Source organism: Parus major, chromosome 3 (genome assembly GCF_001522545.3).
Source record: "Parus major isolate Abel chromosome 3, Parus_major1.1, whole genome shotgun sequence".
Lineage (NCBI taxonomy): Eukaryota > Metazoa > Chordata > Aves > Passeriformes > Paridae > Parus > Parus major.
In genome coordinates this window covers 35232975-35260966 of record NC_031770.1, presented here as the reverse complement: position 1 = coordinate 35260966, position 27992 = coordinate 35232975, and the positions used below count along the sequence as shown (strand labels likewise).

The following is a 27992-nucleotide window of genomic DNA, read 5'->3' as shown; positions in this document are numbered from 1 at the left end:
GCTGGCCATGTTGCTAGCAGCCCACTGTTTGGTTTTCATTTGGCCATGCTCGAGACTGAAAAGTGCCTACGCGTTTCCTTTTTAGGTCTCCTTTCTTTGTCTCTTTCTTCCTGTCCATCTCTTCTTTCTATGGCTTTCCTTGAAAGTACGGTCTTTGTCAAGAGAGTCTGGAGTCTGTTTAGCAATGCAAACCACTTCCCTGTTTTTTTGGTTATTGGGTTGGTTTTTCCCCATCTTTTTAATTTTACTTTCTACAGTAACATTGGACAACTGCTCCGAGAAGAGTGATAGATGTGACATTCTTTTATGAGAGTTCCCTTATAGGAATTTAAAGGAAGTGGTCATGAGAACAAGAGAGTAATTTTTATTTTAACTTCCATGATTCAATGAGAAATTGGCTAGCAACTGAATCATATTTCTATTCACTACATCCAGTAAACACTGTGTAGAAAGCTACTCGCTTAGCTATGTATAGGAATAACCTCACATGTCATATATCCAGTGGAGGCCCATAAATATCTTGCCATATATTCATAGCTGATACAGATATAATACATTGCTTTGGAGAAAAAAAACCCTATTTTACAGGACCTAGGAAATTTTGCCACTGCATTAAAAAGTACTAACGCTTTGCATATTTATTATGTCTTTCAGCAGCATGCCATCCCTCCTTCTCCCCCAGGTATCCCTCAAAAGCTTGGTGTTTTGGATGAGACAGGAAGAGAGAAATTGAGTATTTAGACTATTTACAGAAGTCATGTATTATCAGTGGCAGATAACCCCATCACAAGTTGTTTGCTTGAATGCCTTTGACTCTTGCCAAAACATCTCAATAAAGTTATAATTAGCTGTGGCTGGCATTGCCATGAGCTGTAACAGCATTTATCTGCTGCAGAGTCATGTTCAGGAAGGTGCAAAATTCTTGGCTATCTCTACAGACATCAGGCGTTAACGTCTGCTGTGACCATTTGCAGATGAATGTTCTTGGATCCATGTGAGAGGTTTGTGGTAGGGGTTCAGCAGCTACAGGGTGGCTTTTAGAAATTGTACACCTGAAGCATGAGCAGTGTTAATTAAAGACCTGGTCTGTGCTCCTTCTGAATCCTTTTGTTTGCCTGTATATTTGGAAATGTTTAACAGAATAATGGAAATCTGAGGTCAGACAGTTTCTCTCTCTCAAGATAAAGATGCAGTGCTCCTCACTGTACTTTTATCCAATGCAAATTCCAGTGCTGGATTATCCATCCACTCTTGGGAGGTTGTGGGGCAAAGGACCTATTTAGTATGGTGGTCTTAGTATCCCATAATTTTTTCCTGCAATTCATCTAGTTTCTAAGAGGTAGACTTCTTTTATCTCTGGTTCCTTACCTGCCATGATATTAAAATACTTGGGATACCTTATGCCACAGTATTATTGTGTTTGGCTCCTGCTCTGTAGCTGTTGGTTAGTTACACTCTACCCTTTTTTGAAAAAACACCTTGTAAGTCAGTCCCATTGTGATTTCCTGGCTTTCTTATCTTCCTCTTTGGGCTTCTCTTTATTTTCTCTTTTTCTTATCCTTCTAATTAACTGTGTGGAACTAAATGTGATGGTCAGGTAGAATATCTTTCTGTTGTGTTCTGTGGTGCTTGTTCAAGTGACACACACCCAAGCTCATAACATACGTGAGTTAGCAGGCTGGGCAGCTTAATCTGTTCTTAGTTACTGGTCTAGAAGTGTCTTTCCAAGTTTTTTCTCCCTGTCAGTGCCTATATTTTGCTTTCTGTGGCATGTACTCATGTTTATTTTGATTTTCTAATTATTTTTCTTGAACCTTTTGAAATTATTGTTGCCTCTGTTATATAATCTTTCTCATTCAAGGCAAAAGAGGACTTCAGTATTTATATCTATGCAAGCATCATTAGTAAGCTGTTTATATCAAATAAGAACAAAACCAGATTAATATGGGGTTCCCCTAGATGCTTATCTGCTGATTACATATTTAACTTTTAATGCTTGCTTTCTGTTTACACTACTTTGATATTTGCATATTGAAAAATTATCCTAAGAACAGACTTTCGTGATGCCCTCTGAAGTAATTAACTAGGATGAATACTAACGTTATTAATCCTCATTTAAGTATTCACAAACAGTGCTTTATGGCATTATAATCTATTTCCATATCATTTCAGAAATTAGTGATGTTCCTTTTATAAGGTTCTTCTAGCAGCTGCTTGGGAGATTTGACAAGACCGGGTTTCCTGTTCTGCAAGTTTTAAACTTCAGGTTTTTTTTGTTCTTCATTTTTCTGGACTGACACAGAGATATTTCAGAGTTGTCATTATGTGTTGGACAAGCCCATCCGAAAATAGCAAAGGATTTGATCAAATGCATGTGCAGGGCACTGAATTCCGTATCTTTGCTTGAGGCATGCAGGGGATGAACTGCCTCCCATATTGGTGTGTTGCCTTATCTATAAGTCTTCTGACTGGTTGGGGGTGACTGTCTCTCGAGGATGTTATTTCCCTTTTGATTGGCCATCTGTCACCCCTGGGGTGAGCAGTAGGAAACTCTGCCCTGGAGGCTGGGACCCTGCAGAGCTCAGCACTGCCAGTGCACATCCTTGTCCCAGCAAGCAACAAGGCTGGATGAGCTTGGAAGGTGTGTGTGGGTGTGTGTGTGTGTGTCTTTTGTTGTGACTAGAAATGTTGTCTTTGCAAGCAATGCATATGTTGCTGTGGAAAGTTCTGCTTCTGACAAACATTTTCTGACAAAAGTGCAGATTTGCAGACATTGGCATGTCTCTGCATTTCACAAATGATCTAAATTGCAACAAACTGCTATTCTGTATGTAACTGTTTATGGACAACCCCTCATCCTACTAAGGAATTTCCTAGCTTTTGTCCTCATCACTCCTGAAGTTTTTATTTCCTCTAACTAGTAACTTGTTTCTTTGGAGTGGTAGACTCCATACAAGTGGTGGGACCTGATAGCATTACATGAAAATTATTTTTCCTGGGTAAACTTTCCTTTGAAAAGGTTTGCAAGGAAATTAGGGAGAATGGGTGGATACAATGTGCTGGTGTTTCTACAGCTTTGTTAAAAATAGTTCTTGTAAGACAGTGCCAAAAGAACAAGAAAACACCACCCAAATGATAGGGAAAGAGATAAAGAAACGAGATAAAATGTGGTTAAATGATAGCAAACAGCTGTAATAGAAGGAATGTGATGGAAGTAATAGATAAACACTTGAGATCTGGTATGGAAGTCAGATTTGGTAATGTCAGCTCTCTGGGGGGGGTCACGGATGGGGATCTTGCCCTTTGCTGCTGCTTTTCTGCTGCAAGAGGCAGGCGATGAAACCAGGCATGCTACATGGTAAGATTGTGTCCTTGGAGATAGACAAGTTAAAGTAATGAGGAGAAGGGGCAAATCAGACAGATGGCTGTGGCTATTTATAGTGTGGTTTAGGACATTTGTTACTTGATTCAGAAATTGTTGATATTTACAGTTTGTTGGCTTTTAGATGACGGTCCTCTTGTTGGATTAAATTTCTAGTTAGAAGTTGTTCTGATAGCTGGATAATCTGAAAACGTTCAGAGAAAAAGTAATGAGCAGTGAGTTGGTGAAATCAGTTACTAAGTTAATGGAAAAATCCTAAAGATACAGTTTGACCAATAAAATAGAAGATAAATACAATTTGAAGCAGTTTTGTGTGAGATTTTCAAGTATGATGATGTGGGTCAAATTTCTGAGATTCTTGGTCAAAGATGAATTATCAGAAGTGCTATAAAAGTCTCCTATAAAATGTTTTTTTCTCATGAGGCAGGTAATACAAAAGAACCACCAGTGGTTAATATTACATACATCTCCACTACAGAAAAGCAGTAATCTCAACTTTATTGTTTTATATATATCAGATAAATCAAAAGAAGGGCAAAAGAAAATAAACCATAGTCACAATACTGAGACGTGTTTATTTGGAAAAATGATACTAAATGGGCCTTGGTGACTACCAGATAGTCTCTCTTTCACAAACTTTTTTTCAAACTTTCTATTTGCAAGATTCATGTGAAGCAAACTGTATTCTGTATTTATGTGCATGTTTGTCAGCTAATTCCAATATAATTGTTGATATGCTGTCACGGCTTCTTTTATTTATTTTATTTCTCACTGGAGGACCAGTGAGAGTAAATGCTCAGTGATTTTCAGAAATTCGGAAATTTGTAGAAGTAGAATGTAAGTGCAAATTGATGAGACAATGTTTTTGTAGGTGTGTACCTGCTTTTTTGATTTTGTTCTTTTTTTTGCATAATTGATCTGACCATTTCCTACCATCAGATATTTCAGTTCTTCTCTTACTTGTCAAACCTGTAACTTAATTTAAGTATAATGAAAATATGTTTCTTAAATAGCCTAAATCCTTTAGGAAAATGCTGCTGTAAATACTGATGTAGTATGAACAGAGAGTTTTACAATGCAACATTGTCTCCAAGTGGTCTTTAAACCTTTCAGACATCTTTCATGGAAAGTTATACTTGCAAAAAGAAAAAGGCATTTTTCTGTTTTTCGTGATTGAGCAAAAATGGAATAGATTACTGTGTTCTAGGTAGAAAACTTTGGTATTCAGTGTCAGGTTCGAATATGGTGAAACATCCTAAGTGTCTTTATTATTGCACATTTTAAATTAAATTGGTATCTCTGTCCTACTCAAAATGTAGCCTTTCTTTTTCTGTTGAGGGTCTTGGCTCATGGCAATTTTATTGCATCAGAGATAAGTAACTTGGCACTGTTTGAATAACAAGTTGCAAATATAACTTAGCCTTTATTGACGTTTCAGTAGACACGGAAACTTTATTTACTAATTTTAGAATAGTCTGTGTAAAATTCCCCAAGGAAGATCATGTGAATTGCCTGAGACTTTTGGTTCATCTTAATTTGATGCTAAAAGAAGTAAGACTGTACAAATATGAAGCCTTAACTAAAACTGTTACCAGTACACAGTTTTCTGAGAAAATAAGTATTGGTCAGTAGCCTACTCATCTTTTTGGCTTCACAAGGTTGGCAAGCCTTATCAAGACCTCACTTCACAGTTTCTTAGTTAAAAAGTGGCAAAAGCTGACTTTGAAGTAGATGAGGGATTCTTATGTTTTAGTTTTGAATGCTGAGAAATGCATGGATACCTGAAAGAGTCCTTTGGAATAATTTCAGAGTGCTCAGAATCCAAGCTTTGCAGACAATAAAGTAGAAATAAAAATTCTCTGAAAATGTGAAAACAAAGGTTCATTTTATCTGAGTGACCTGTTGTGTGTGGGCCTGTAGATGATCATCATCCAGATGTTCTTTTCCTATTTGAAAAAGGTTTGCTATATGCTCACTAGTATTGAATATTTTTGAACATAACCCAGTGATAAAGAAGTTAAAGTTTGCAGTGTGGAAAGACTACATTTTTTCTGGTCTTAGCCAGAAATATGTTTCCCTTCAGTGCAGTCACAAAGGGCAGGATTGCAAAAGCATCAGAGCAAAAATGGCATGCATGATATTTGTGTTCTAGCTTGTAAATAGGAGGTGAGAAAAAAATCACTTATCTTTGTATTTGTTTCACCTGTCAGTTCAGAGTGGTCATGCTTGAATACAAAGAGTAGCTGATCCTGGATATAGGAGGACAGGAGTGTGCCAATTGCCTCTACAAATGCTTGTGTGGTCAAATCTGATTCCCTCCTCTTTCTGTTTCTGAAGCCAAATCTAAAAATCCCCTCCAGATTTTTTTCTCCCTTGTCTTGCCGTACCCCAAGTGATTCATTCAGCTTGTGAACTTCCATTGTCTGTTTAAACGTGGGCCATGTGTCTGTTTATCAGTCCTGCTGCTGGCTGCTGTCACTGCATTTCTGCCATTCTTGTACAGCAAGTGGAAAGGAATTTGAGCATTTGCAATTTAGACTCCAGCTCATAATATGTGATTATTTTGTGACATGCCATTGCAGTGTTGCTTATAGAATTACATCATAGAATTAAAAGCTACACTCTTTTTGTGATTGTATCAGTCTACGTGGCACATGCTCTTGGGTCAAAAAAAAAAAGTTGATGTTTACCACTTAAGTATGTGTACCCCAGAAATGACTGGAGGTGTAGAGGAAATTTTTGATTATGAAGAATGATTAAATTAAGTGACTATACATTGCTTGGCAACTGTTTTGATGCTTACAATTGCTAGAACTGTGAAAGGCAGCACTGAAGAGAGGATAAAAGAAACACTGGCTACCTGAACAGAGATCTATGTAGTGAAATGCTTCAAACTGCAGAAAGACAAGTCTTCCTGTTCTTGAGATGCCTAAATTAGTAATCAAGGTATTGCCAGGTATAAATTGTGAGTAAGTTCTGGATCATTTATTAGGAGTTTTTCAGTCTGAATGAATTTGTTTTTCAAGCAGTATTTTCTCTTTGAAAGCATTGTTTGAAAAACAGAGACAAAGAATGTAAGTAAATGACATTTTCAGCCATAGTTTTTTACTGTAAATTAAGTCTTTGATTTCTTTTGGATGTTTTTTTCTGGGTTTATCTTTGATGCTACTTTTAGAACATTTCTGAGAAGTCCAACAAAAATAAAGTGCCTGCAGCAGCTTGTGCTGTGCATTGGTCCCATGAGGTGCTATCATCCAGCATGAGCATGTGAGGGATAAATGGGATGAAGTACCTTCTGTGTGGGGTGAAGTTAAATATACCTTGGTGCCTGCCAGTCATTTCAGCCTGTGGCCCTACTTCAGTTTTGTGTTATCTTAAGTGGCTACAGGAATTACAAAAGCTTCCTAGCCTCTCTTGGCACAGAGTGCTAGTAGGTGTGTGTAGTGATGTGAAGTATGGTGCCTCTTAAAATTGCTCTCCAGTTGTACTAGACCATTGAGATTTCCCTTCCCCCCTCCCTCTCTTTTCTTCTCACCCACGGAGCATGCCTTCACTTATTTACAAATATATTTAAATATGTAGTGCTTCAGTGATCCAGCTATAATCTAAAATACTGAGTACCCTGGCAGCTTGCAGAATCCTTCTGGCAGATCTTGGTAGACCGGTTAGCACTACTGTTCCAGATTGATTCATCTCTATTTAGTTATTTTAGCTATCTGCATATTTTTTTGCAGTACTTTTCCTGCAGTTTTCCCCTCCCCTCTTTTGTTCTCTTTCGCTCAACCTCTGAAGACCTGATTGTTGAATTATGGAAGCATTATGTAGAGAATTGTGTGTCTTAGTAGTTCTTTGTCAAATTATGTCTGTTGACCTTTAAATGCCCATTAATTTGAAGTGAGGTTTATTTTAAAATATTATGATAAATATTTTAGAGAAGAATAGAAAGGCTTTTTATAATTTTTTAGTCTTATGAATTAAAAAAAATAAATTGCCTTTTAACTTGAAATAGCTGTAAAATCAGGAACTGATAGAAGTTGATACTAAATGTGCACCAGTTGTTTAGCAGTCATAGTATGTTTATTTTTTAAAATTTCCTGTTAGAGGAATATTTTTTTATCTCCTGCTTTAAGGTAGCATCAAGGTATAAGCCTAAAAAGATGTTTAAATATTTTATATATATATATGTATGAGTGTGTTACATATATATGCACGCACAAAGAATATATATAAACTTTATAAAGTGTATATATATATATATATGTATATATATATACTTTAAATATGCTTCTTGTAGTGGTTGCTGAGTCGAGAAATTATGAATTTCAGTGTAAATTTTTAAACATCGGTAAAATCTAGACTTACTAAGATGTGATTTCATTATTTAATTTTGTTGTTATGGCTGCTAAGCCTATATTAGGAAGTCAACACTTAAAAAAGGAGTTGTTTCTAGCCCAGTGCTACCTAAAACATTGTTTCAGCTTTTTGTCTACTTCACAGTAATGTGACATCAGAGCCTTTTGAGGAATTTTGTAAAACAGTAGTGTTGTTGCCTCTGAAATTATTTTTAGTGTAAGAATGAATGTTATTTTAAAAACTCTTAGTAGAGAAGTGGAATAGTTAAGGTAGCTACAGTGCTGTAACATAGACTGGATGAGTATGACACTTTATGTTCCAGTTGGTCATGCAAAAAATTTCAGTGAGATAAAGTGGGGAAAAAAAATATGGGACTCAACAATTGCAGCTAAAATAGATTGTTCCAGGCACGTCTTTTTCCAGTGTTCTCTGGTTTTGTGGTGGTTATTTTTGTTTGGAATGATTTTGATTTTTTTCTTTGTTTTATTTTGTTTTCTCCTTCTCTTTTGATTTTAATTTTACAGTTGAGTTGGAATACAGTAACTTGTAGTACTTAGCCTGGAATAAACTCGAGGTGGATCCTGCCTTGATTCTTGCTGTGGAGCCAGCGGGGCCGGGTGCTTTATGGAGATGATGTGCCCCACCCATAAAGCAAGGAACAATATGAGGTTTTGCGTGATCCCTGTAGGCAATTTTGAGTTTTGCAAAGACTGGCATACAGCTTGATGCATTTTAACCTTATTACCTGGAAGGTCAGTTGTCGCAGAACCTGTTTGTTGGGAATATTTGTAAATTCTTGAAATTTTTGGCAAACTTTCCCAGGAGTTGCCAAAACCCAATCATTATAACACTGTAACAGTGTTGCAGATTACTCAAAGTGGAAGGGAGTCCTCCTTTGCTGTTCTACTCCCTCAGGTGTAGCTCAGGCTTCAGATTTGACTCGGGCTAAAGCTGCAGCCATGGGAAGTCACCTGTGGAGTCTCAGTCTATTGGTAAAATTCTGTCATTTATGCCTGAAACGTAAGAAAACTGTAGTTGTTCAGTTCAGTTATAATTTTCACCATTTTTCAAGCCAGACCTCCTGCACATTAAATGTTTGCCCAGACATTTAGACAGGCATTGTCTCTGTACTTTAATTGGAAATAGTGATCCTACAGTTACCACTGTATTGTTACTGCTACATGTCATAATTTGTCATTTTAGATATTTAAACTCATTGTACTTGTTTATTCAGTTTACATTTATCTGCAAAATGTTTCTGTTTGTTTTATGGTATGAACATTTAGATTCCTTTGCATATTTCTGGTTAATTACCAAAAGAATGAAATGTTAAAGAACGACATCTGCTTAAGACATATGAATTGTTAGAGTATTAGTGTTAGTATAAAATTTCAGTTATTATTTCAATACTGTACTTACGTGCAGTATAAGTAAACCTGAATATCATTAAGCTTGCATGTGTAACTGATGTTTATTGTCCAGTGAGGCTGATGTAATTGTTATTACTCAGTACATGTATAAATGAGGGATAAGGGTTCCACATCTTGTGGAAAAGAGAGGGAATATTTCTCTATGTTATGAAAATGACTGAATATAAGTATTCTCATTTACACAGCCAGAATTCTTCAAAAATAGTATTAGGGATAAGTATGCTACTCTGAAGAAAAGCATGATCAAACTATGCTAGAAACCATGCAGCCTCCAAGGAAAGACATAAATTATTCTCAGTTTCTTGAAGTACCAGTAAAACTACCTGTCTGTTAAGTATATTTATTAACCTTGAAGGATCCTAGTAAGCTTATGTAGGACTGGAGAAATGGCTCCTGGGCTGGGCATTCTTCTGTTGTTGCCCTGTGCATTTTAATGAAGAAGCACAAGGATTTCTTGAAAATCCAGGAAAAAGGAAAGTTCTAAGACATCATTAAGAGGATGGATTGACAACAAAAGATGTCCACACGAAGCAGGTGTCATATGGTATTTCTTGTTCATATCCATTTATGTCTCTCCCTCTTACAAAAGGAAGCTGTTAAAACTATTGAGAAGTTTCATTTTTACATTTTGTTTTGGCTGCTACCAGTGGAATTTATTCTCAGCTGTTATCACAGTAATGCTGCTTTGACCTTTGTAGTATAGCAGTGTGTGAGCTGTGTTGTTTGCCAACCTTCCGGGTAAAAATGTTTCATTCCAGTGTATTCAGTCAGTTCATTCTTGGCTAGAAATTGCTTGCAGACAGCAGGTCACATAATAGATCACTTCAGCTTGTGTCATGATGGCATTGGATGATCTTCTTCATTCCAGCCAAATACATATTTACATCATGATTTCTGTTTTTAAAAGTGCATTTTGATGTTCTCTTCCTTCTGACTAGAAGAGTGTGTGTTTAGTTCCACTGGGCCTATGTGGAGGTAGGGAGTGAGAATCTGTGTGTTTGTACAGTTACTGCAAACTAAGTTATATGTGCCTGAGATGTTCCTCTTGGGAGGGATGCTGACCTTGTAGAGTTGAGATGCTTCTCACAGTTACATTCCTCAGGGTAGGAAATGCTGACTCCAGCATCAGCATTTCTTTCTCCTGTGCCTTTCTTTAAACCTGAGCATAAAATTGGCATTAGAATTCAATTGTAGTTCTTGATTCTAGAGTGAGAGATTTTTCTTTTGATTCAGTTGACTTTTTTTTTTTTTTTTTTTAAATTCAAATGTATTTCCCCTGTTGAAGATGAAGACTGACTTAGTTGGAGAGCAGCCAGTGTTTTTCTCTTGTCATAAACTGGCTGGTCTAGTTGGTGACTGGCAGTTAAGGATCCTTCAGGTGTCTGTCAAGCTATTTATTGGCTGTACTTGAGCAATGAAATTATGTCAGCTGGTGTGATATTTTAGAGCAGCTGCTATTGCTGTCCACCAACAAATGGGCTTTTGGAGTAAGATTCGTCTTGCCTAGTTGCCAGAATTCAACTGAGTTAGTTCTGTGCCTTCCCTTTATAGCTGCTGGAGAGAAAATGATGTTTACAGACTCTGTTTTTCCTCACCTTGGGGTAAAAGTCTGTAGTCAGATTCTTTGGAAGCAACTATCTCCCTTAACTGAAATATTGGATCTGCTTGCAAGATTTTGACAGGTGAGGATAGGATATTCCTGCTCATTTTTAATCCCTGACTTTCCTGGTCTTTTATTTAAATGAAAGGCTTATAGGTCTCCATGCTCAACAGCTGATGATGTAGACCAATTGCCTTTTATATTGTCTGTGCTTCCCAAGAGACAGATGAGATGATTGGAGACTTAGCTGTAGAGGCGTGGAAAGCTTCTGATCCTGGAAATGGCAGGTGAGGCTGAGGCATGAAGTGGTGACTGCCTCTAGGTATTTTTGCCTCAAAGTGTATTTATGAATGGAGCAAGCACTTGCCTCTTGATTTGAGCATTAGGTACAAAAGCAGGTAGTTCTTGCTTTATGATTAGGAATTAATATCTTGTATTTGTCATAATTTTCTGTTTAAAGGAAAATTTTCACAGGCAACTAAATACTTGTGCTGGAAGTTGATAGAGGTTAGCTATTTCCTACTTGACATTTATTTACTTAAGTACCATTTCTCTCCTTGTCTCCCTCACCAAAATACCTTTCCCTGTTTTCTTTTTTCTTCTTCTCTTAATTAAAGTATTTCTTCAGAACTTTCCTTAACCTGTTTTAGTAAGTGTCATAATTAACACTTAGCCCTGTATTACAAACAGGGTTTTATTTTTCTTTTGTACTTATTTTAGCTGAACATGGTTTACACCAGTTTTTCTTACTAATGTTATGTATCTAACATGTATCTATAGAATTATACCCTATTATACACTACTTTACTTAGTGAGCAGAAATACTTTATCATCTTCTCTTGATATTGTTAATAAAAACTTTTATCTGCTGAAGGCTTTTTGTATGCCTGTTTTATCCATTCCTTATCCTTTACTGAATGTTTATCCAAGAGAGAAAACAAACTCTGCCAAACAAACCAAAATTGCTGTAGTAGTTCTTATCTATTTTCTTTTCTTTTCTTTCCTTTTTTTTTAGATCTGTAGTGAGTGTGCTTCTTAGAAGGCTTATCTATGCAGTGATTTTTGTAAGTGTTTAATGTTTATGAAGCGTAGTAAGCCAATTGCTTTTGAACTCTACAAATGAATATTAAAATAACTCGGGAAGACACACACACTTAAGAGCTGTGCTGAATAATTTTGAGGAAGCAGACTCTAAATTGAACATTTCCTTTTGCAGGCCCAGATTGCCTTTCTTCAAGGTGAAAGGAAAGGACAGGAGAATTTGAAGAAGGATCTAGTGCGGAGAATCAAAATGCTGGAATACGCGCTCAAACAGGAAAGGTACGCTGCTTTTGCAATCAGTATGTCATGAAGAAATGCTGAAGACAGAAACTTTATTTTGCCTTCGTATTTGACAAAACCAAGAAATATTTCTTCTGTCTCTACTCAGTTCTCAGATTTACAAATTTTACTGTACTAAACAAAGCACTAGTCTAAATGTCTGCATTATGATAAGAGCAATAGCTAAAATAGTGTGGCTCCAAAAGCATGCTTACAAAACCCATAGATGATCAATAATGAATGCTTTCCCTTGGTAAAATTCCACTGAACTGTATAGATTATACTCCAGAATTACAGTGTATTCTCATTTTCGTTCATAGTACTAGCTTTGTTTATTAATATGTGACAACTGAAATCTTGAATAACCATCTTCAGTCTAATAATTACTAGTTTTTAATCTTGCTGAGTTTTTAGTCTTTTCAGTATGATAGATTCTACAAGAATATCTTCTGGAAGTTAATTTTGTGATTGAAAAAATATTTATGTTTACCAGTTAATCAATGTCTATTTCTTTGTCCATGGACATTTTAGTACAAGTCCCCAGTTTACCATTTTATTTTTACATATACTCTCCTGTTACTCTAACCTTTGAGGCAGGCAAGTTGTTTTTTTCTCATGTTTTCAGAAATCTCTCTGTATAACCGATTTATTTTGGGCCAAGTTTAGTTTAATTCTTTTAATTAATGAAATATCTTTTAAAATTCTTGAATATGTTTCTGGTACTGCTGCAAAACAGTTATTTCTTGTATTATCATTTTCCTATCAGATAATTCCTGCTTCTCTTTAATAAAATTAGCTTGTGAAATAGTTTGTTTAATAGAAATAAGATTAAAAATATACACATATGCAGATGAGGAATAGAATATCACTTGCAGATAATTTTGAAAGGACATCAGTAGTTACATTCCTGTATTGCATTTAGATTTGCTCATCTTATATGGGCTACTTTAGCACAAGACATGTCTTCTAGCATCCAGTTCATCTCCTTCTGGTAGCAAGCAGTTAATCCGCTAGCATGGAGATGCAGCCAGGGTTCTGGCCAGCAGTAGCCCCAGGGCTCCAGGGTGTTTTCTTCTGCTTTGGGGAGTTCTTGTAGGAATGCTTAAGGTAGATACTCTTTCTGCCCAGGCCTTCTTATGCTGCTGATCTTACATCAAAGAGCCCAGAAAAATACAAAATGTATGCATAATGGAGTTTGCAGTTTATGGCTGTGGGAAGGCTTACATTTGAAGCATGATTACAAAGCTTCATGTCATTGGTTCCGTTAAAGATATACTCTAAGTTATATGTATTCTGTAAAGATCTCTTGTATTTCAAAACTGGGGGAGCTATTCCTGATTACATAAAAGTATCTCTAACACTTCATGTTCATAACCCACTGATGTTAGCATTTTAAAATTATCAAATGTAAATACTTTTTTGTGTAATATCAGAGAAACTTTGTAACATTAAAAAAACAAAAATCAAACTTCGTATGGATAGTGAAAATGTCCCACAGTTTTATCCTGTAAAATCCACCTAAGTTATGATGTTTAAAACTTCATGCAACAGTCCCTGTCAGGATTAGGAAAAAACACTTGGTAGCTTCTTACTACGGTTTTTACATCTGTATCTTTTATGTTGCATGTTTTTCTGCAGTGTGTGGCGTTAGCCTCCATTACTCAGGTCAGTAGGCTAGAGTCAGCTGATCTGATCCAGTGTGACAGTTCCACTATGGGTGTGCAGTGGTTCTGTAAGCAGATGTGATGCTTGTGACTGGTGTGTGTGCTGGAGACAGCTATTTATGAGTGTAGTTTTAAACAGCAGTTTTATTTGCCAGTTTCTGAAGAAATAGTCTTGTATTTCTGCTGGAATTATCTCCCAGCAAGGGTTCTTGCTTGATACTTCAAAGAGCAGCAACATACTGAGCTTGGAAGCACTGATCTCTTTCCCACCATTTTCCTAAATCAGCTGTCAGCCAGGTCAGGCTGTAGTCAGGATGCTGGCATTTTCCATTGGGTTCTTGGAGCTGGAAAATGAGATCCTACAGGCTAGGAGGAAGACATTCCTGTCAAGTTTGGGGAAGGTTGGTATGTTGTGAGGGGGCAGAGAATCATTCTTGTATTCCTTCATTTCTGCCCTGGCTGCACAGCCTTTCAGATCTTTCCCAGCTAGACAAAGTAAGTTATGAGTAACAGAACAGAATATGAAATTGTGGACCAGAGTACTCCATGTTCACAATGCCCTCAGGAAATCACGAAAAGGAAATGAGCAACATTTATTTTCTCAGGTACATGCTTCTATGAGCTGCTCTTCTTTATAGTGGCTGTTTTGCATTTATCAACCGAATACTTTCAGATTTACTATAAATAAACAACTTCTGGTGCACTGTTGCTCTCTATTTCATGTCATGTCATTTTATCGTGGGTTAGGTAGAAAATAAGTTTTACTACTGACTGTCACGTTTTTCTGGCAAATTTAGTTTAATGTTTAGTGTTTGTCAGTAATTGTGAAGTTTTCTTTTTATTGTATGTATAGCAAGCCAGGTTATTTCTGCTGAAGAGTCTTAGTAGGTAAAATAGCAAGGAGCTTACAAGGAGTTAGTGCATAATTAAGCATTTTTCAACAGCAGTTTTGATGTAGTTTTGTCAGCATCCAGTAGATTGCAGTGTGAGGCTGTTCAGAGTTGAGGGTTACTTTTTATGACTTTATCAATACTTGCTCCAGCACCAGTAAATTGCATTGGTGCCTCTGGATTTTCAGGAGCTAGCTGAAACATAGTACTGTTTCTCTCAAGTACATGTCCTATTTCAGCTAGTCTAGCTCACTTCCTGTCTTAACATATTTCAACCAAAGAACTGGACTCCTGAGCCATGTCTCTAGAAACAGTTGATTCAATTTTATGTTGTTTTCTGCACTGATGTGTCTGATCAGTGTAAGGCTGGCGCCTTCTCCCCTGGGTAGAATATCTCGCCGTGCTGTTCCTGGCAGTCGCTCTTGTTTATGTCTCTTGATTTGGCGGCAGCTCCCAGATCTTTTACGGATGTTTTGGCAGGCTCCCTCAGCACAGCTGGATCAGATGCTTCAGGTCTGGAGACAGATATTTCCAAGAAATAGTGGCTTTTTTTGACTGGAATCAAATTTGTTTCTGTGTGAAGTATTCAGAAAAGTTTGACTGCACTCAGGAAATTTGGATGAAGGCTTTTAGCATTTTCCTAAGCAATTTCATGAAGTTGTGGCAACCATGTTGAATGTTTCCAAGGACTGAATAGAAGACACATAGTTTAGTTAAAATACTGCTAATCAAAAGAGGAGAATTGTGTAATGAAGGACAGAAGCCAGAGCAATGGCAATACTCATACTTACCTGAGTAAGGGCATCTACCCAGGAACCTAGTTTCACTGTTGCTAGAATAACTCGAACGCTAATCTTCAGATAGAAAATATCTTCTATGAAGTTGTATCCTTCAGGTAGTTATTTTCAAGTATGATACAGATGATACAAAGGTTGAAGAATCTTTCACTTTACTTTATACTTTTTTACACAAAAAATACTTTATCTCTTTTTTGTGATGGTAGTATCACACTATTGGAATGTGTGAGCTAGAGTTCAGTGTGAGCTGCTGAAGGCCAGTTTAAAGCTGTTAATAAGTGGACCATGTGATTTCTGAGAAAGTTAAAAAATTAAGCGTTACAGATGGGCAGGAGGTACTCTGTCATTGTAAAAACAGATTAAATTAAAATGTTGTAATGTAATAAGTGATATTTTGAATTTGTATAGAAAAGAATTAAAGGTTATCTTGTGGAAAGTTTCATAGCCTTTGATTGCATTATGTGTAACTGAATGGTCAAGACTCCCTTCTTGTCCTGGTGTTCAGCCCTTAGTGCACTTCAGAAAGAAGTTTATCTTTCATGCCTGTGACATTTTCAGCTGTATCATAAAAAAGTGTCTAATAATAAATCTCATACTGCCTGAAGAAGTGTAGAAAATATTTCCGAGATGGCATATTAGTGGTCTATACTGATTTTATGGGAGTTTTTTGTAATATTTTTCTGAACTTTAGAAGCTGACCACAACTGAGTTCAGTGTGTCACATACTCTGGTGTGATACTCATGTTTCTGTTTCAAGTCTTTGTCCTGTTCACAGACCTGAATTTATACCAATTGAATTTAATTCAGGTTTGATTATAACATTAGGGTTTTTTTGTTATTTTGTGCAGACAGAGCTCTATAACTTTGTTTTTAACTTTGCCAGCAGTATTGAAAATAAGGATTACTTCTTGGGATTTTCATCTCTTCAGTTGCCTCTTTGTTAGAACATGGTTCTTCAGCCTTTTCTGTAGTGCTACTGGTCTCTGCCTGCAATATACAAAGTTAGGTCCTCTAAAAGGTAAAATCTTAGTTCAGTTTGGCTCTAAAATAAATTTAAAGGGCCAGTGGTGTACAAGACCATGTAATCTACATTATCTCTTGAAATAAAGAGTAACAACAAAAGCTTTAAAAGCTGTTGCATTGTGAGGTAGAACCAGTTACAGAATCTTGGTACTAACAGTTTAAAATGGATTTAGAATGAATAATCTCATTTTGCTGAAATCATTTTATAATGCTTTTGATGAGTGGGGGAAACTTCAGTAAGAAAAATCGTTGATTTAAGAGGGAAGTGACTAAAAAATGAGAAAGCATGGATTTAGGAGATTGAAATAAATATACTGAGAAGTTTAATAAACTGCAGTATGAATCATTGAAAGATGAATTTTGGAGAACATGAGATATGAGGAACAGGAAAGGTACAAAGAACTATCCTTTCATTGAACCTAGCAAACATTTTACTTAGGCTGGAAATAACTGACAAAACTTGGTAAGAAAATTAGTGAACGCATAGAGCATAGTGGAACTTTGTATAAAACCCATGAACTAAAAGCAAATGTTAACTGCTGCAAAACTAACTTCTCCCTGAAATTGTTTCAAGGAATGAAGTAGAATACAACGTGTCAGTAATCCAGATAGGAGCATTAATATTTGTTCATTTCTGATAAGTCAGATCAAAATAGATTACACATTAAGCTTTCTTGAATTCATGGCTGCATAAAAAATTGTAGTGTTTAACGTTGGTGAGATAGGTTGGTGACAGGAGGATTTCTTAATTCCTGATTAATCATTGCTTTTCATTAGTGATGGTGGGGGAAAAGTATACATAGCATTGATATTTAACAATAATGAAATGCATTTGTTTTAACATGGTAATGTATCATTATGTTAATAACAATGGATAGTTTATTGTTAATTGTTATTATTAATTGTTATTGTTAATAACAATAAATGGATAGTTGGAAAATGAAAGATAAATATTTTGATTGAACATTCATATTTGATTTTGTTCTACTCTTGGTTACTCTTTTCTGTACTGACCAAAATGTTTAACTTCCATCTATTGCTTTAATACATTTCAAGCACATCCTTTCTTCTTTTCTTGTTGTTTGCTGCTCAGCTGAGTTAGGGCTTAGTGCTCTGGCCCTTGAGAGTTAGTTCCTTCATCTGTCAATGTTGCTATGCCTAAGAGGCACTTCTTCACTCTTCACTTACCCTTCTCAGTCAGAATTAAATGTTTATTATAATTAAAACGCAGCTGGATTAGTAGGAAGCTAGTACTGTCGATATTGAAGCATGAGAACTACCAAGCATTCTTCAGCAGTATTTTGTTAGAAGTAATGAACTTTCTTGATGAAATTGGAAAAGGCTGAAGAAAGCAGTAGTATAATGAAGATACTTAGGAAGCAATCAAGAGGTGTAGGTAACTTAAAAACATTTTCTGCAGCCATTCTTGATACAGTCATGTGAGCTTAGTGAAAACTTGCCTCATACAATTACAAAGTGTCAAACCCATTAATTTTTTTTTAAAAAAAATTCAAGTGGAAGAGCTCCCTTGTGCCTAGTGGAGCTAATGAAACTCATTTTCATGTTGGTGCATATATGAGGTTTATTTTTTTTTTGTCTTTTTCAGCCTGTTTTTTGCTACCCTACACTTTGCTTTGTACATTTATGTTTGAACTTGAGTGTACATAGTGGTGTTTGATTGTCCCAATACTCCCAGGCTGCACACACAGCATTTCCCGAGTTCTCAGCCTTTTGTTTAGGGTAGGAACTAGTATAAGTGCCACTCTTCTACCCAGTTGTGAATGTATAAAACTTGCAATTTTGTACTTATAAAGTTATAGTGAGAGGAGAGAGCAGATTGCAAAACTAGTAAAGGCTCACTTTGCCACACTTTCTCTGTTGTAGTGTTATAAGACTACTGTATAAGTGTTATAAGACCACTGTAATGAATCTTGAATAACTTACATGTGCATGTGTAATACTGTACTACTGTGGTGTTATTATGTGTATTTAAAAGTCTATACATACTCAGTCTTTAGGATGAAGCTTTTCAAATTAAAAAGCATTTCCATTATTGTGTAGCTACTTTTGTTGTCATTGTATAGCATGTGGGGCTTATTGCATTAAATCTTCTGAAGGCTAAATAATTTTGGAAGTCTCCATTTTTGCACTTGGTCAAGTGACAGACCTAGCAGCTTTGGGTGTGGGTGAGCTGTCATTGCTAAGTTTTGTTTAGAATAGTTCTAACTGAGGGCCTGCTGCTGTTGGAGAGCACAGCATTTTGAAGAATAAAACTAAAGTTTGCTTAATGGAGTCGCAATATGAGATATGAAGTAGGTGGCACTGAACTGACATGGGTAGTAAAAATGTTTCATAGTGATGGCTAAAAAGGAAAGACGGGGGAGTTGTGAAGAGAAGCAGAAGAGTTGCTTGTATCCACAGGGAAGGAACCTTTCATATAGCAAGAGCGTTTTGTAAAATCTTCAGTCAACTGCTCTGTGTGTTTTCTCAGTATTCACAATTCAATTGCATCAGAAAAAAATATTTAAATAAAATTATGTATCTGAAGTCATGGTAAAATTTAATGTTTTGCTTTGTTCCTTTGCCTAGAAGAAAGGAGTGGCTTTTCAAGTGCAAACAGGTGACATTTATGTGTTTAGAGACATCCTTTAAATGTACTAATAGATTTTTCTTTTTTTGTTTGTTTGTTTGGTTTGGTTTCCTTTCAGGGCTAAATACCATAAATTAAAATACGGCACAGAACTGAATCAGGGAGATATGAAGCCACCGAACTATGATTCTGGTAAGATTTTTTTGAGAATGAACTTATTACTGGCATAAAAGCTTAACTGTGTTCTGTGCAAATGCTGAAGTATTGATAAAATAAATCTTTTAATGGAGCAGTGAGAATAGAGATAGTTAAAAAGTCTATATTTTACTCTTGTGCAATAAAAAAATATATGCTAGTGCCTTAAGAGAACCTATTAATAAATCAAGTTAATTTAGACTTTTAAAAAAATCGGAACCCAAATGAGCAGACTGCTCTTGGAGAGAGTAGTTTTTCTGTCCCTTAGTGGTGTGTATGGATAATTTAGAACAGGATGATACTAGATTCATAACAGTAGATCCTTTTGTCTCTGGATAATTCTTCTGAATGAAATACATAATTCATATTTTTTGTTCAATTTTCTCAATGGTATTCCTGGGAAAAAAAATTAAAGTGCGTATTAGACATAAGTGAGAGTTTTTGAATGGGTGATTTCTCTGGAGAATTCAAATGATTGTTGGAAATACATTTAGCTAATTTCAGTTTTTTGTCTTGGTCTCTGGAAAGCTGATTTGTTTTCATCTCCTGCTTCACACAAATAGATTTGGGCACTGCACTGGGGAAATTAAGAATATAGATCACTTCCTTTTAGCCTTCTGCCTCCCTATCCTTTCCTCAGGGGAAAAAAGAATACAAAAAAGAGGTACAGAGATCTGGCTATAGGTCAAGCCGTTGAAAAAATAGGTAATGTATTTTGTGTCTCAGTCTCCTAATGCTTCTACTAGAATGAAATTGGAACCACCTGTATGTAAAGGCAGAGCATAGGGTGTCTACACACCTCATCTGTCACTTGGCTTGTGGAAGGGATGGTCTGCCTGACTGTCATGGTGATTTCTTCCCTCATTGGGTTTAGAAAGTCATTAAAAGACCCCCAAACAAACAAAAAATCCAACCCCACACACCAACTAGCAAAGCTTTACACCAGGCTTTTCTTGTCCAAGTTTTTAATGAATGTTTTAGAAATTCTATTTCATTATCAGCGTTATTGCTGTAACTGAAGAAATACTGAATTTGGTCCTACTAAGTGGAAGACCTCAGTCTGTGTCTGGACCTTTTGAAAACTTTGTCCTGATGATACTACAGTTCTAGGCAACCATGGGTTTTTTTTGTAATTTCTCATGCAGCTACAGCATATTGCTCCAGTTTCCAGCTGAGGAATGTAGTGTGAGGCCTGGCTTGCCCAGCAGAGGTCTGGACTGCAAAGTCAACATTGTGGGAATACTTTAGCTAAAATTCCATTATTCTCATTTATCCCATTGTATTCTAAATATTGCTATCAGAAATGTGTATTTTTTGTTCTATATAAAATCTGGACTGATGACTTAAAATATAAACTTTTTTCTAATGTTATTTTGAAGTTGTCTTTGATAGGTACTTAAGATGTATGTCCATATGTTCCCCTCACCCTGTCCGTGGTTTTTCCTGCCCAGTTGAGGAAAAAAGTGGAAATGTTGGTAGTAGTTCTTCCACATGCATCCTTGTTGTTTTCTTTATGATCTCTTGGTGAATCTGTAACACAGTTTTGGAAGAAAGATTTCAATCTCCTGGTAAAGGGATACTTTAAAAAAAATAGTTATATATACAATTGATCTATTTATACTACATATGTTGTATCTTCTGCTATAATTTCCTCATAAAGCAAGTCTCTTCATTCTTATCTGTAAACCACTGCTACTGCTAGCAGTCATCATTTTTGAGGAGACTAAGCGCAAGAGAATTCTTGCCTCTGGATATACTTAACAGTGACTTCAGAAGAATGAGTTTTGCTTTCAAAAGGAATTTTCAGGCAGATTTACCTCAGTCATTTTTTAATAATTATAGACTGAGCTTTAGTAGCTGTGCGTTGAATCCAGCAGTGTCCAGTTGTCACTGGAAAATGATTGTGCATTTGATTATTTCCTGTGGTTGCTATTAAATAGATTTGTGAATATGAGATGTCTAAAATTCATATGTCTCTCCTTGCATGTGAATTCTGATTAGTATTTGATAACTTCTTTGGATAGGTGGTTAGGGGATTCTTGTGTAGTGTTAATTGAGTTGTTTAAAGGTAAATGACTTCCTGATGAGAAGTCACATATCAAGTTACTCATAGGACTGTACCACAGGTTTTTCTGGTTCTTAAGTCTTGTTTGCACAGGAAGTTTGTTCATCCTTTAGTGTTTGGACCACAAGGTTTTCAAGTTTTGTAGAGGCTTTCATAGATAATAAACCAAGGTCTTTTATCTGGGGAAGCATATGCATCTCCTCAAGGAGAGGAAAAAAAAACCCATCATCATGTGCTGTGAAGCTATATATGGAATAAACTTGCAGCTGTTGGTTGCCAGCATTCTGATAGTTTTCTTAAGAGAAAAGCCATGTGATTTTTGTACTACTAGATGAAGTAGTAACATTTGGTTACAAATTTATGGTTGAGGAAAATATGATGAAAATTTTTAAACTATTTTTCAGGTTAAAAAATAACACGTTTGTTTGTTTGTTTGTTTGTTTTTACAAAACAAATACAAATAAGGATTAAATTGATCTGTTGATTTATGTTGAACTGTCAAATATTAAGAAAACTGGGATGTTGTAAAACAGTATCGTGCTGCAGTTAGCAGTTAGAGATATTTGTATTCAGACTTAATGTGAGCACCAATTACCTTGGAAGCCCAAAGCAAAACTTGGACTGTAGACTGACTGCCATTATGTGCCCCTAAAGGAGTTAGGAACGTGCTTCATAGAGTATGACTGTTTAGGAGTTAGGACTAGTGGAACTTGCTCTCATAGAGTAGGTTGTAGCTGGAAATCTTTATGTGTATATAGTACTACAGTTATGTGCTGTGTGCAATTTTTTTTTCTCCATTATTTGCACTTTGAATTTTGTTATTAAACCATTCCTAATCATTTTAAGGCAGATCACATTTTTCTCTTCAAGTGGATAGGCATCTTTTATAGAAATAGGAAAAGAAAAAAAAATTTAATAAAATAATCTTTTCCAGATGAAGGGAATGAGACAGAGATTCAGCCACAACAGAACAGTCAGCTAATATGGAAACAAGGACGACAGCTGTTAAGACAGTAAGTGTTGAAAAAAGGACTCAAATACTGAATGCAAAGAAAGAATCTGCTAATGAAATATGATGGTGATGGTATTTGATTTTTTTTCAGTTATATTTTACTGAAAGAAAATTTAGTGTGTGTGATGAAGTTCATTGAGATTCTGCACTACTTTTCCTTGGGTTTTGAAAAATATAATATTTTGTAACTTCAGATGAGAAGCCTTGTCAAGCCACAAACACCTGATCTCATTTACTTTTCTTTCACTGAGTATAATCAAACAGTCTGCTTGGGAGAACAGTGGGTCATGACACTTTGCAATTAAAAAGCAAAAGACACAAGTAATTCTGCAAAGAGCTGTGTAAAATAAAAGCAGCTAGCGTTGCAGAAGGAAAAGTTTTACTTCGGCTTACTTAAGTTGCAGAAAAGACTAACATCCAGAAGGTTAGACTAGATGTTTTCTAATTCTCTATTCATCTCAATAAAACAAATATCTGTTAATCTAAATTTATTTTTGAATTGTGGTCATAATAACTAAATTAATTACCATGATATTTGGTGTGTTACAGAGGGTTAAATGAGAGGGGACTGAGACAGTAAGGATGGTCTGGAACTTATATTAAAACACATTTTTCCAAGGAGTTGTGCAAAAGTTAAATTCGTTGGATGGCTTGTACAGGCTTTTCTTTTGCAAGAGCTCAAATCTTTGCATGCATATTGAATAAATGTAAATAGAGTGGTCTTGCTTGGATCAGTGGCTTTGAAGACGAGCCATTCCTTCTCAGCACAGTTCATACAAGAGTGACACACTGTTGAATATAGAGTACATATTACTGACAGACTCTGTTTTGCATAGGTGACTTGTTTGATTTTTCTATAGCCAACAATCAGTATTGCTCTCCTAATGCGGTTATGTGAATGATATTGTTAAATAGTTGGAGGAAAATGTTCTTGCAGGAAAAGTGCATGTCTCTGACTCGTAACAGCTGTCACTGTAAAATAGTCTTTCCCTTCTTTAGAGTTGTCTAGAATATTGGCAATTTAATCAGTTCAGTGCCATTAACTCCATGTTCTAGAGGGAAGGACACAAACCAGTTTTTACTTTTTCTTTTTAAAATTATTTCCCTCCTGCTTCTCTCAGGACAACATGGCATATTGATGAAAGAGCCAGCTTTAAACCTACAGAGCCAACTTTAGGCTGTGAGGTTTTCATATAATGATTTTTGCTGTTCAGTCTTTCTATGGATAACAAAATTTTGCAGACCAAAGAAAAGGTCAGACAAAGATTTTGTCAAGCCTAGTCCACCATAAATAACAACTCTTACTAATGACTGCAGCTATAGAATTTGGTTTTTATTCCCTATTTTCTAGGCTTCTAATAATGTTCACATAAGGAACATACCTGGTGCTTCTTGTATCTAGTTTCCATGTGTTAAAGAAAAAAATTACCATGGCTGTGCATGCAACTGTGGTGATTTTTTTAAAGCAGTTGTAAACATTTTAACTGAAAGTGCTTTTCCATCCATTTTAGTAAATGAATGAATAACGTATTGTATAACCTCTGACTGCTAGGCTCTCTGATTTTTTTTTTTCCTCAGTGACTGTAGAGGCTGGTACTGCAAGAGGCGATCCCTCTGCAGCTGGTACAGGATGATTTACAAGCATGTTTCACCAGCTCAGCACCGTAGTTTGCTAAGCTAAGGGATTGAGGATAAGTTCAGGGAGAAGTTTCCACTTCATGTTTTGCCAGAAGTGAGACGTGCAGAGAAGATTAGCATGAGTTCTTTTCCTTCAGGTATCTACAAGAAGTGGGCTACACCGACACGATATTGGATGTGAAATCAAAACGAGTGCGAGCTTTATTGGGCCTCTCAAGTGATGCTTCAGAAAAAGAGAACAGAAATCAAGAGCCAATGGTAAATGGCACAGAGGGCCAGATTAAAGAAAACGCAATGATCGGGTAAGCATCAAGATGACTTTGTTATCATTCTGCATAAATGCACTTAGTGGTGTTGAACAAAATTTTTGTTTACTGAGAAAATTTCAGGATTTTTTCCTAGTTCGAGATTAGAGCAATTCTAACTAATTTTATTATATTAAGCAATAAGTTTGGAAGTAATTCTTTAGATTCACATCTTAAAGGCACCATATGTTTTTCCATTTGGATGGCAGCACTAAGTCAAATCAAGCCTCTTTTGAGATATGATTGCTAAATGTTTAGAAGTCGGTGTTGTTTCAAGTTAATGGTTTGTTTGTATTGTTGGACACTACTGTGTAGGTTGCAGGCTTTGCTCTTCTAGTCTATGCTGAGTATGACAGGATAATCTATATAAGAGAAAGATATTTTTTTTATTTTTTTTTTATTTTTTTTGGCTAAATCTGAAAAACAAAGTCACTCATTACATTCTGAGTCCTGTAAGTTTTTGGTTTTCTACTGATGAATAGACATATGTAAATGTGACTGAAATGTAAAGTATTAATTTCTGTGGTTTAATATTTCTAATACTATTGAAAGTCAAAGACAGTAAAAGCTTGTTCTTATTTCTTCTCTTAAGTAATGTTAAAACTTAAGAGGCATTTTTTAAGATATTGTAGTTGAAAAACTGGAAAAATGATGAAAATTATGCAGAAATGTAGGAACAACAGATGAGGTAGCTGTTTTACTAGTAGCAGCACCGCTTTCCTCAGAAATCTTCACTCTTTTCCTTTTCTGTACTTGTGGGTTGAAATTCAAGACCTTTATTTTCTAAGACCTCATACTGTTATATATCCACCCTATCTTGTACAAAGCATTTGTAAGAGCTCATTTATACCCTCCTGATAGCTGCAGCAACTTCAGGCCAACAAGTTACATAAGGGCAGAAGTTCATTGTAATTAAATGTAATGCTGTGAGATGGAAACTTGAATGTGTGGGAAAACCTGTAAGCTACTAAAATATATTGTGTTGATACATGGTTGACAAATCATGTCCTTTATGTACAGCAGCTTTGTTTCGAAGAACAAGGAATGCTTGATGGCTTGCAATAACAGTTTTGGTTTGATTTCTGAGGAAGTGGAAGTGTGTAAATAATTCTTCTCCTCTTACACTTCCAAATTTATTTATGTGTATTTACATAGTTTGGAAAAGGTGGATAAGTGCATAAGGTAATTACTTGATGGATGAAATACTGGGACAGTGGTTTTGATGCAGCAGTTTTGGATATATTTGCATTTCTTTCCATCTGCTTGGTTTTGGGATAGAGCTGACATTAGTTTTAACACTTGTTAAATCTTGTCCTTACCCCCTGGCTAAGGATATTCACTGGTGGAGAAAAATGAATTCACTTCCATTATGGCTGTACAAGCTTGTCAGCTGTAAGGCTGATCAGGCTGCACACTTCGAAAAACTGTTCCTGCTTGTGGTGCCTGAGATGGCAGACTGCATTATAGAGCTTAGGGAAGGGTTTTGATAATATAATGAACAAGAAGAGACTCCAGGGCTTTACATTGGAAAAATTTTCCAGGATTCTTGTACAGCATGATCATGTCATCTTCATGGGTGATTTTGAATTTCTGGATATCCACTGAGATCGCCCTCACTGGAAGGAAAAAGTCAAGATTTTATTGGAATTCCTTGATTAATCTAAGTACAATACTACCTCTCAGTGCTGTGATTCTTCTGGGTGCATCACACTTCAGACCGCTTTCAATTTTTCTGCCAGGAAGCCTTCTGTGGCTTGCTTCCTGGCAGAGACTGCCTGTTATTTAAGAGCTATTTCATCTTGTGCTACCTCACTGTTTCTGTGACGTGTGGCACTGTTCACCTTCTTCCAGCTGCATCATTAATTGACTCTGAGATTTCAAAGTACAGCTTTGTGGTAGATGCAAATCAGAAATAAGCTCATATTTACCTGTTACCTGTCTCATGTGATGTCAGCATTACTTCAGCTTATATAGAAGAGCTTCTCTTTGAAAAGTATAGCACTGAATAGATGACACAGGTCTAAGGCACATGGATGTTGCTCCTGAACTCAGGATGTTGCTCCTGAACTCAGGATGTTACTCCTGAACTCAACTGAAATTTTTAGTGAGTGTTTGAAAACCTAATTCAGGCTTTCCTGAACTAGGAAAAATTTAGGTGACTCAGCTAAATTCTGGCTTAGAGTTGAGGGAGGTGCATCCTTTGAAGCAACCTCACCAGTGCTAGGCTGCTTACTGTGAGGGCAAAAGGACTGGCAGTTCCTTTAGCAGCCTCTTGTTATTCCTTGTGTGCATGTTAAGTGAAAAATGGGTTTGGGCTCTACAGCAGGCTTTTACAGTTGGAAGGAGTGCAATAAACATGTGTCTGCAGTTTGGTAATGGTAGAAGAGGAAAGTTACAGTGAGAAACTGGAAGAGCAAGAAACCAAACAAAACCTTAGTGCAATTCCAGGAAGTTTAAGGAGTGTTTGTCAGGACCATGAGACATCAGGACAGTTTCAAACTAAAATGCAGGCTGAAGACTCTCTGTGACTGTATGGGTACAGTGAAACTCTTCATAGGAGAAAGCTTTGCTGTCACTAAAGAAGCCTGTGAACTGTTCAAGCCAATGCAGTTTGGCAGATTTTCTGGTTCAAAACATATAATGAACATTGATGTCAAATATCTGCTAGCAAGTCTGAGGACACTGGACAGCCTGAAGATGTTTTAGTTACATTTAAAGAGCAGAGCACTGGGCAGAAAGTAACACATAAAAATGGATGTAGTCTAACAAGGAATACACCTCTGTTGAAGTGGGAAAAGACAGCTCATAGCATGTTGGATCTGTTTGACCTTGGAAGAACTGCATAATATGTGCCCAGTTGAATCTGTGCATTTTAAGTCTGTGTTTTAGAAAACTGTTTACATGGAGTGAAAAATGTGAGAAGCGGAGTACAGAACTTGAGTAAAGAGAAAACTTGGGGATGAGAAAAGATAAAGACAAATCAATAGGAGTTTGGAAAGAATGTGGGTGAATGTGATGAAGATAATGTACAATAGAGGGGAAAATGGTACAGTGAAAAACAGAAGGAATGTGGATTTAATGATGCATTTCCAGAGCAGGAAAATGCACACTAGCACACTAGCTTTTAATTTCCTTAAGGATTTCTCCATTATAGCAGTGTAAATTGCATAAAGAACAGATTGGCTCAACTGCCTTCTGTACAACTGAACACTTGTGATAAATTCCAAAGAAAGGAAAGAGATGGTATTTGATGCTTTTATGCTACCATATGGTTATCTCTTTGAGAGGAGAGAGGGAGTAATGGCGATAGGAAACAAAACTTCCTTTATGTTTTCATTACTTGTTTGGTAGTCAGGTGGTACTTTCTTAGTGAAATGAAAGTGGTGAGCACAAAATAAATTAGTATTACAAAAAATTCCAGGGCAGGAATGGAAGAGCCGATCTACTTCCCAACACAGTCTGATTTCAGCACAATTTTTGTGTAAGTGTATTAATCTGTGTGTAGTGCTTGTTGCTGCTGGTCAGCCTCCCTCAGAAATACCTCTGTGACTTGCTCTGTCTACTTCTGAGCACAATGGAAACCCACACTTTTCTTATTTTTTAGTGTTTTTCATGCCTTTGATTGTTTTAAAGATAATTCCTGGCATTTTTCCTCTGATCTTGAGAATGTGTGGAGTGTATACTTCATGGTAGGTAGGGAGGATGTTTTTACATCATTTACAAGTTTT

At 36.3% G+C, this 27992-nt stretch overlaps 1 protein-coding gene across 7 annotated transcripts in view; it reads left to right on the top strand.

Annotated features, from left to right (window-relative positions):
* STRN (striatin) overlaps positions 1 to 27992 on the top strand; it is a 68885-nt gene that overhangs the window by 1127 nt on the left and 39766 nt on the right. For all 7 annotated transcript variants that reach the window (XM_015621715.3, XM_015621714.3, XM_015621713.3 and 4 more), the window contains exons 2-5: positions 11982 to 12085; positions 19168 to 19241; positions 22244 to 22322; positions 24097 to 24261. In XM_015621715.3, coding sequence (XP_015477201.1) covers positions 11982 to 12085; positions 19168 to 19241; positions 22244 to 22322; positions 24097 to 24261 — 422 coding nt within the window. The remainder of the gene's footprint in view (positions 1 to 11981; positions 12086 to 19167; positions 19242 to 22243; positions 22323 to 24096; positions 24262 to 27992) is intronic.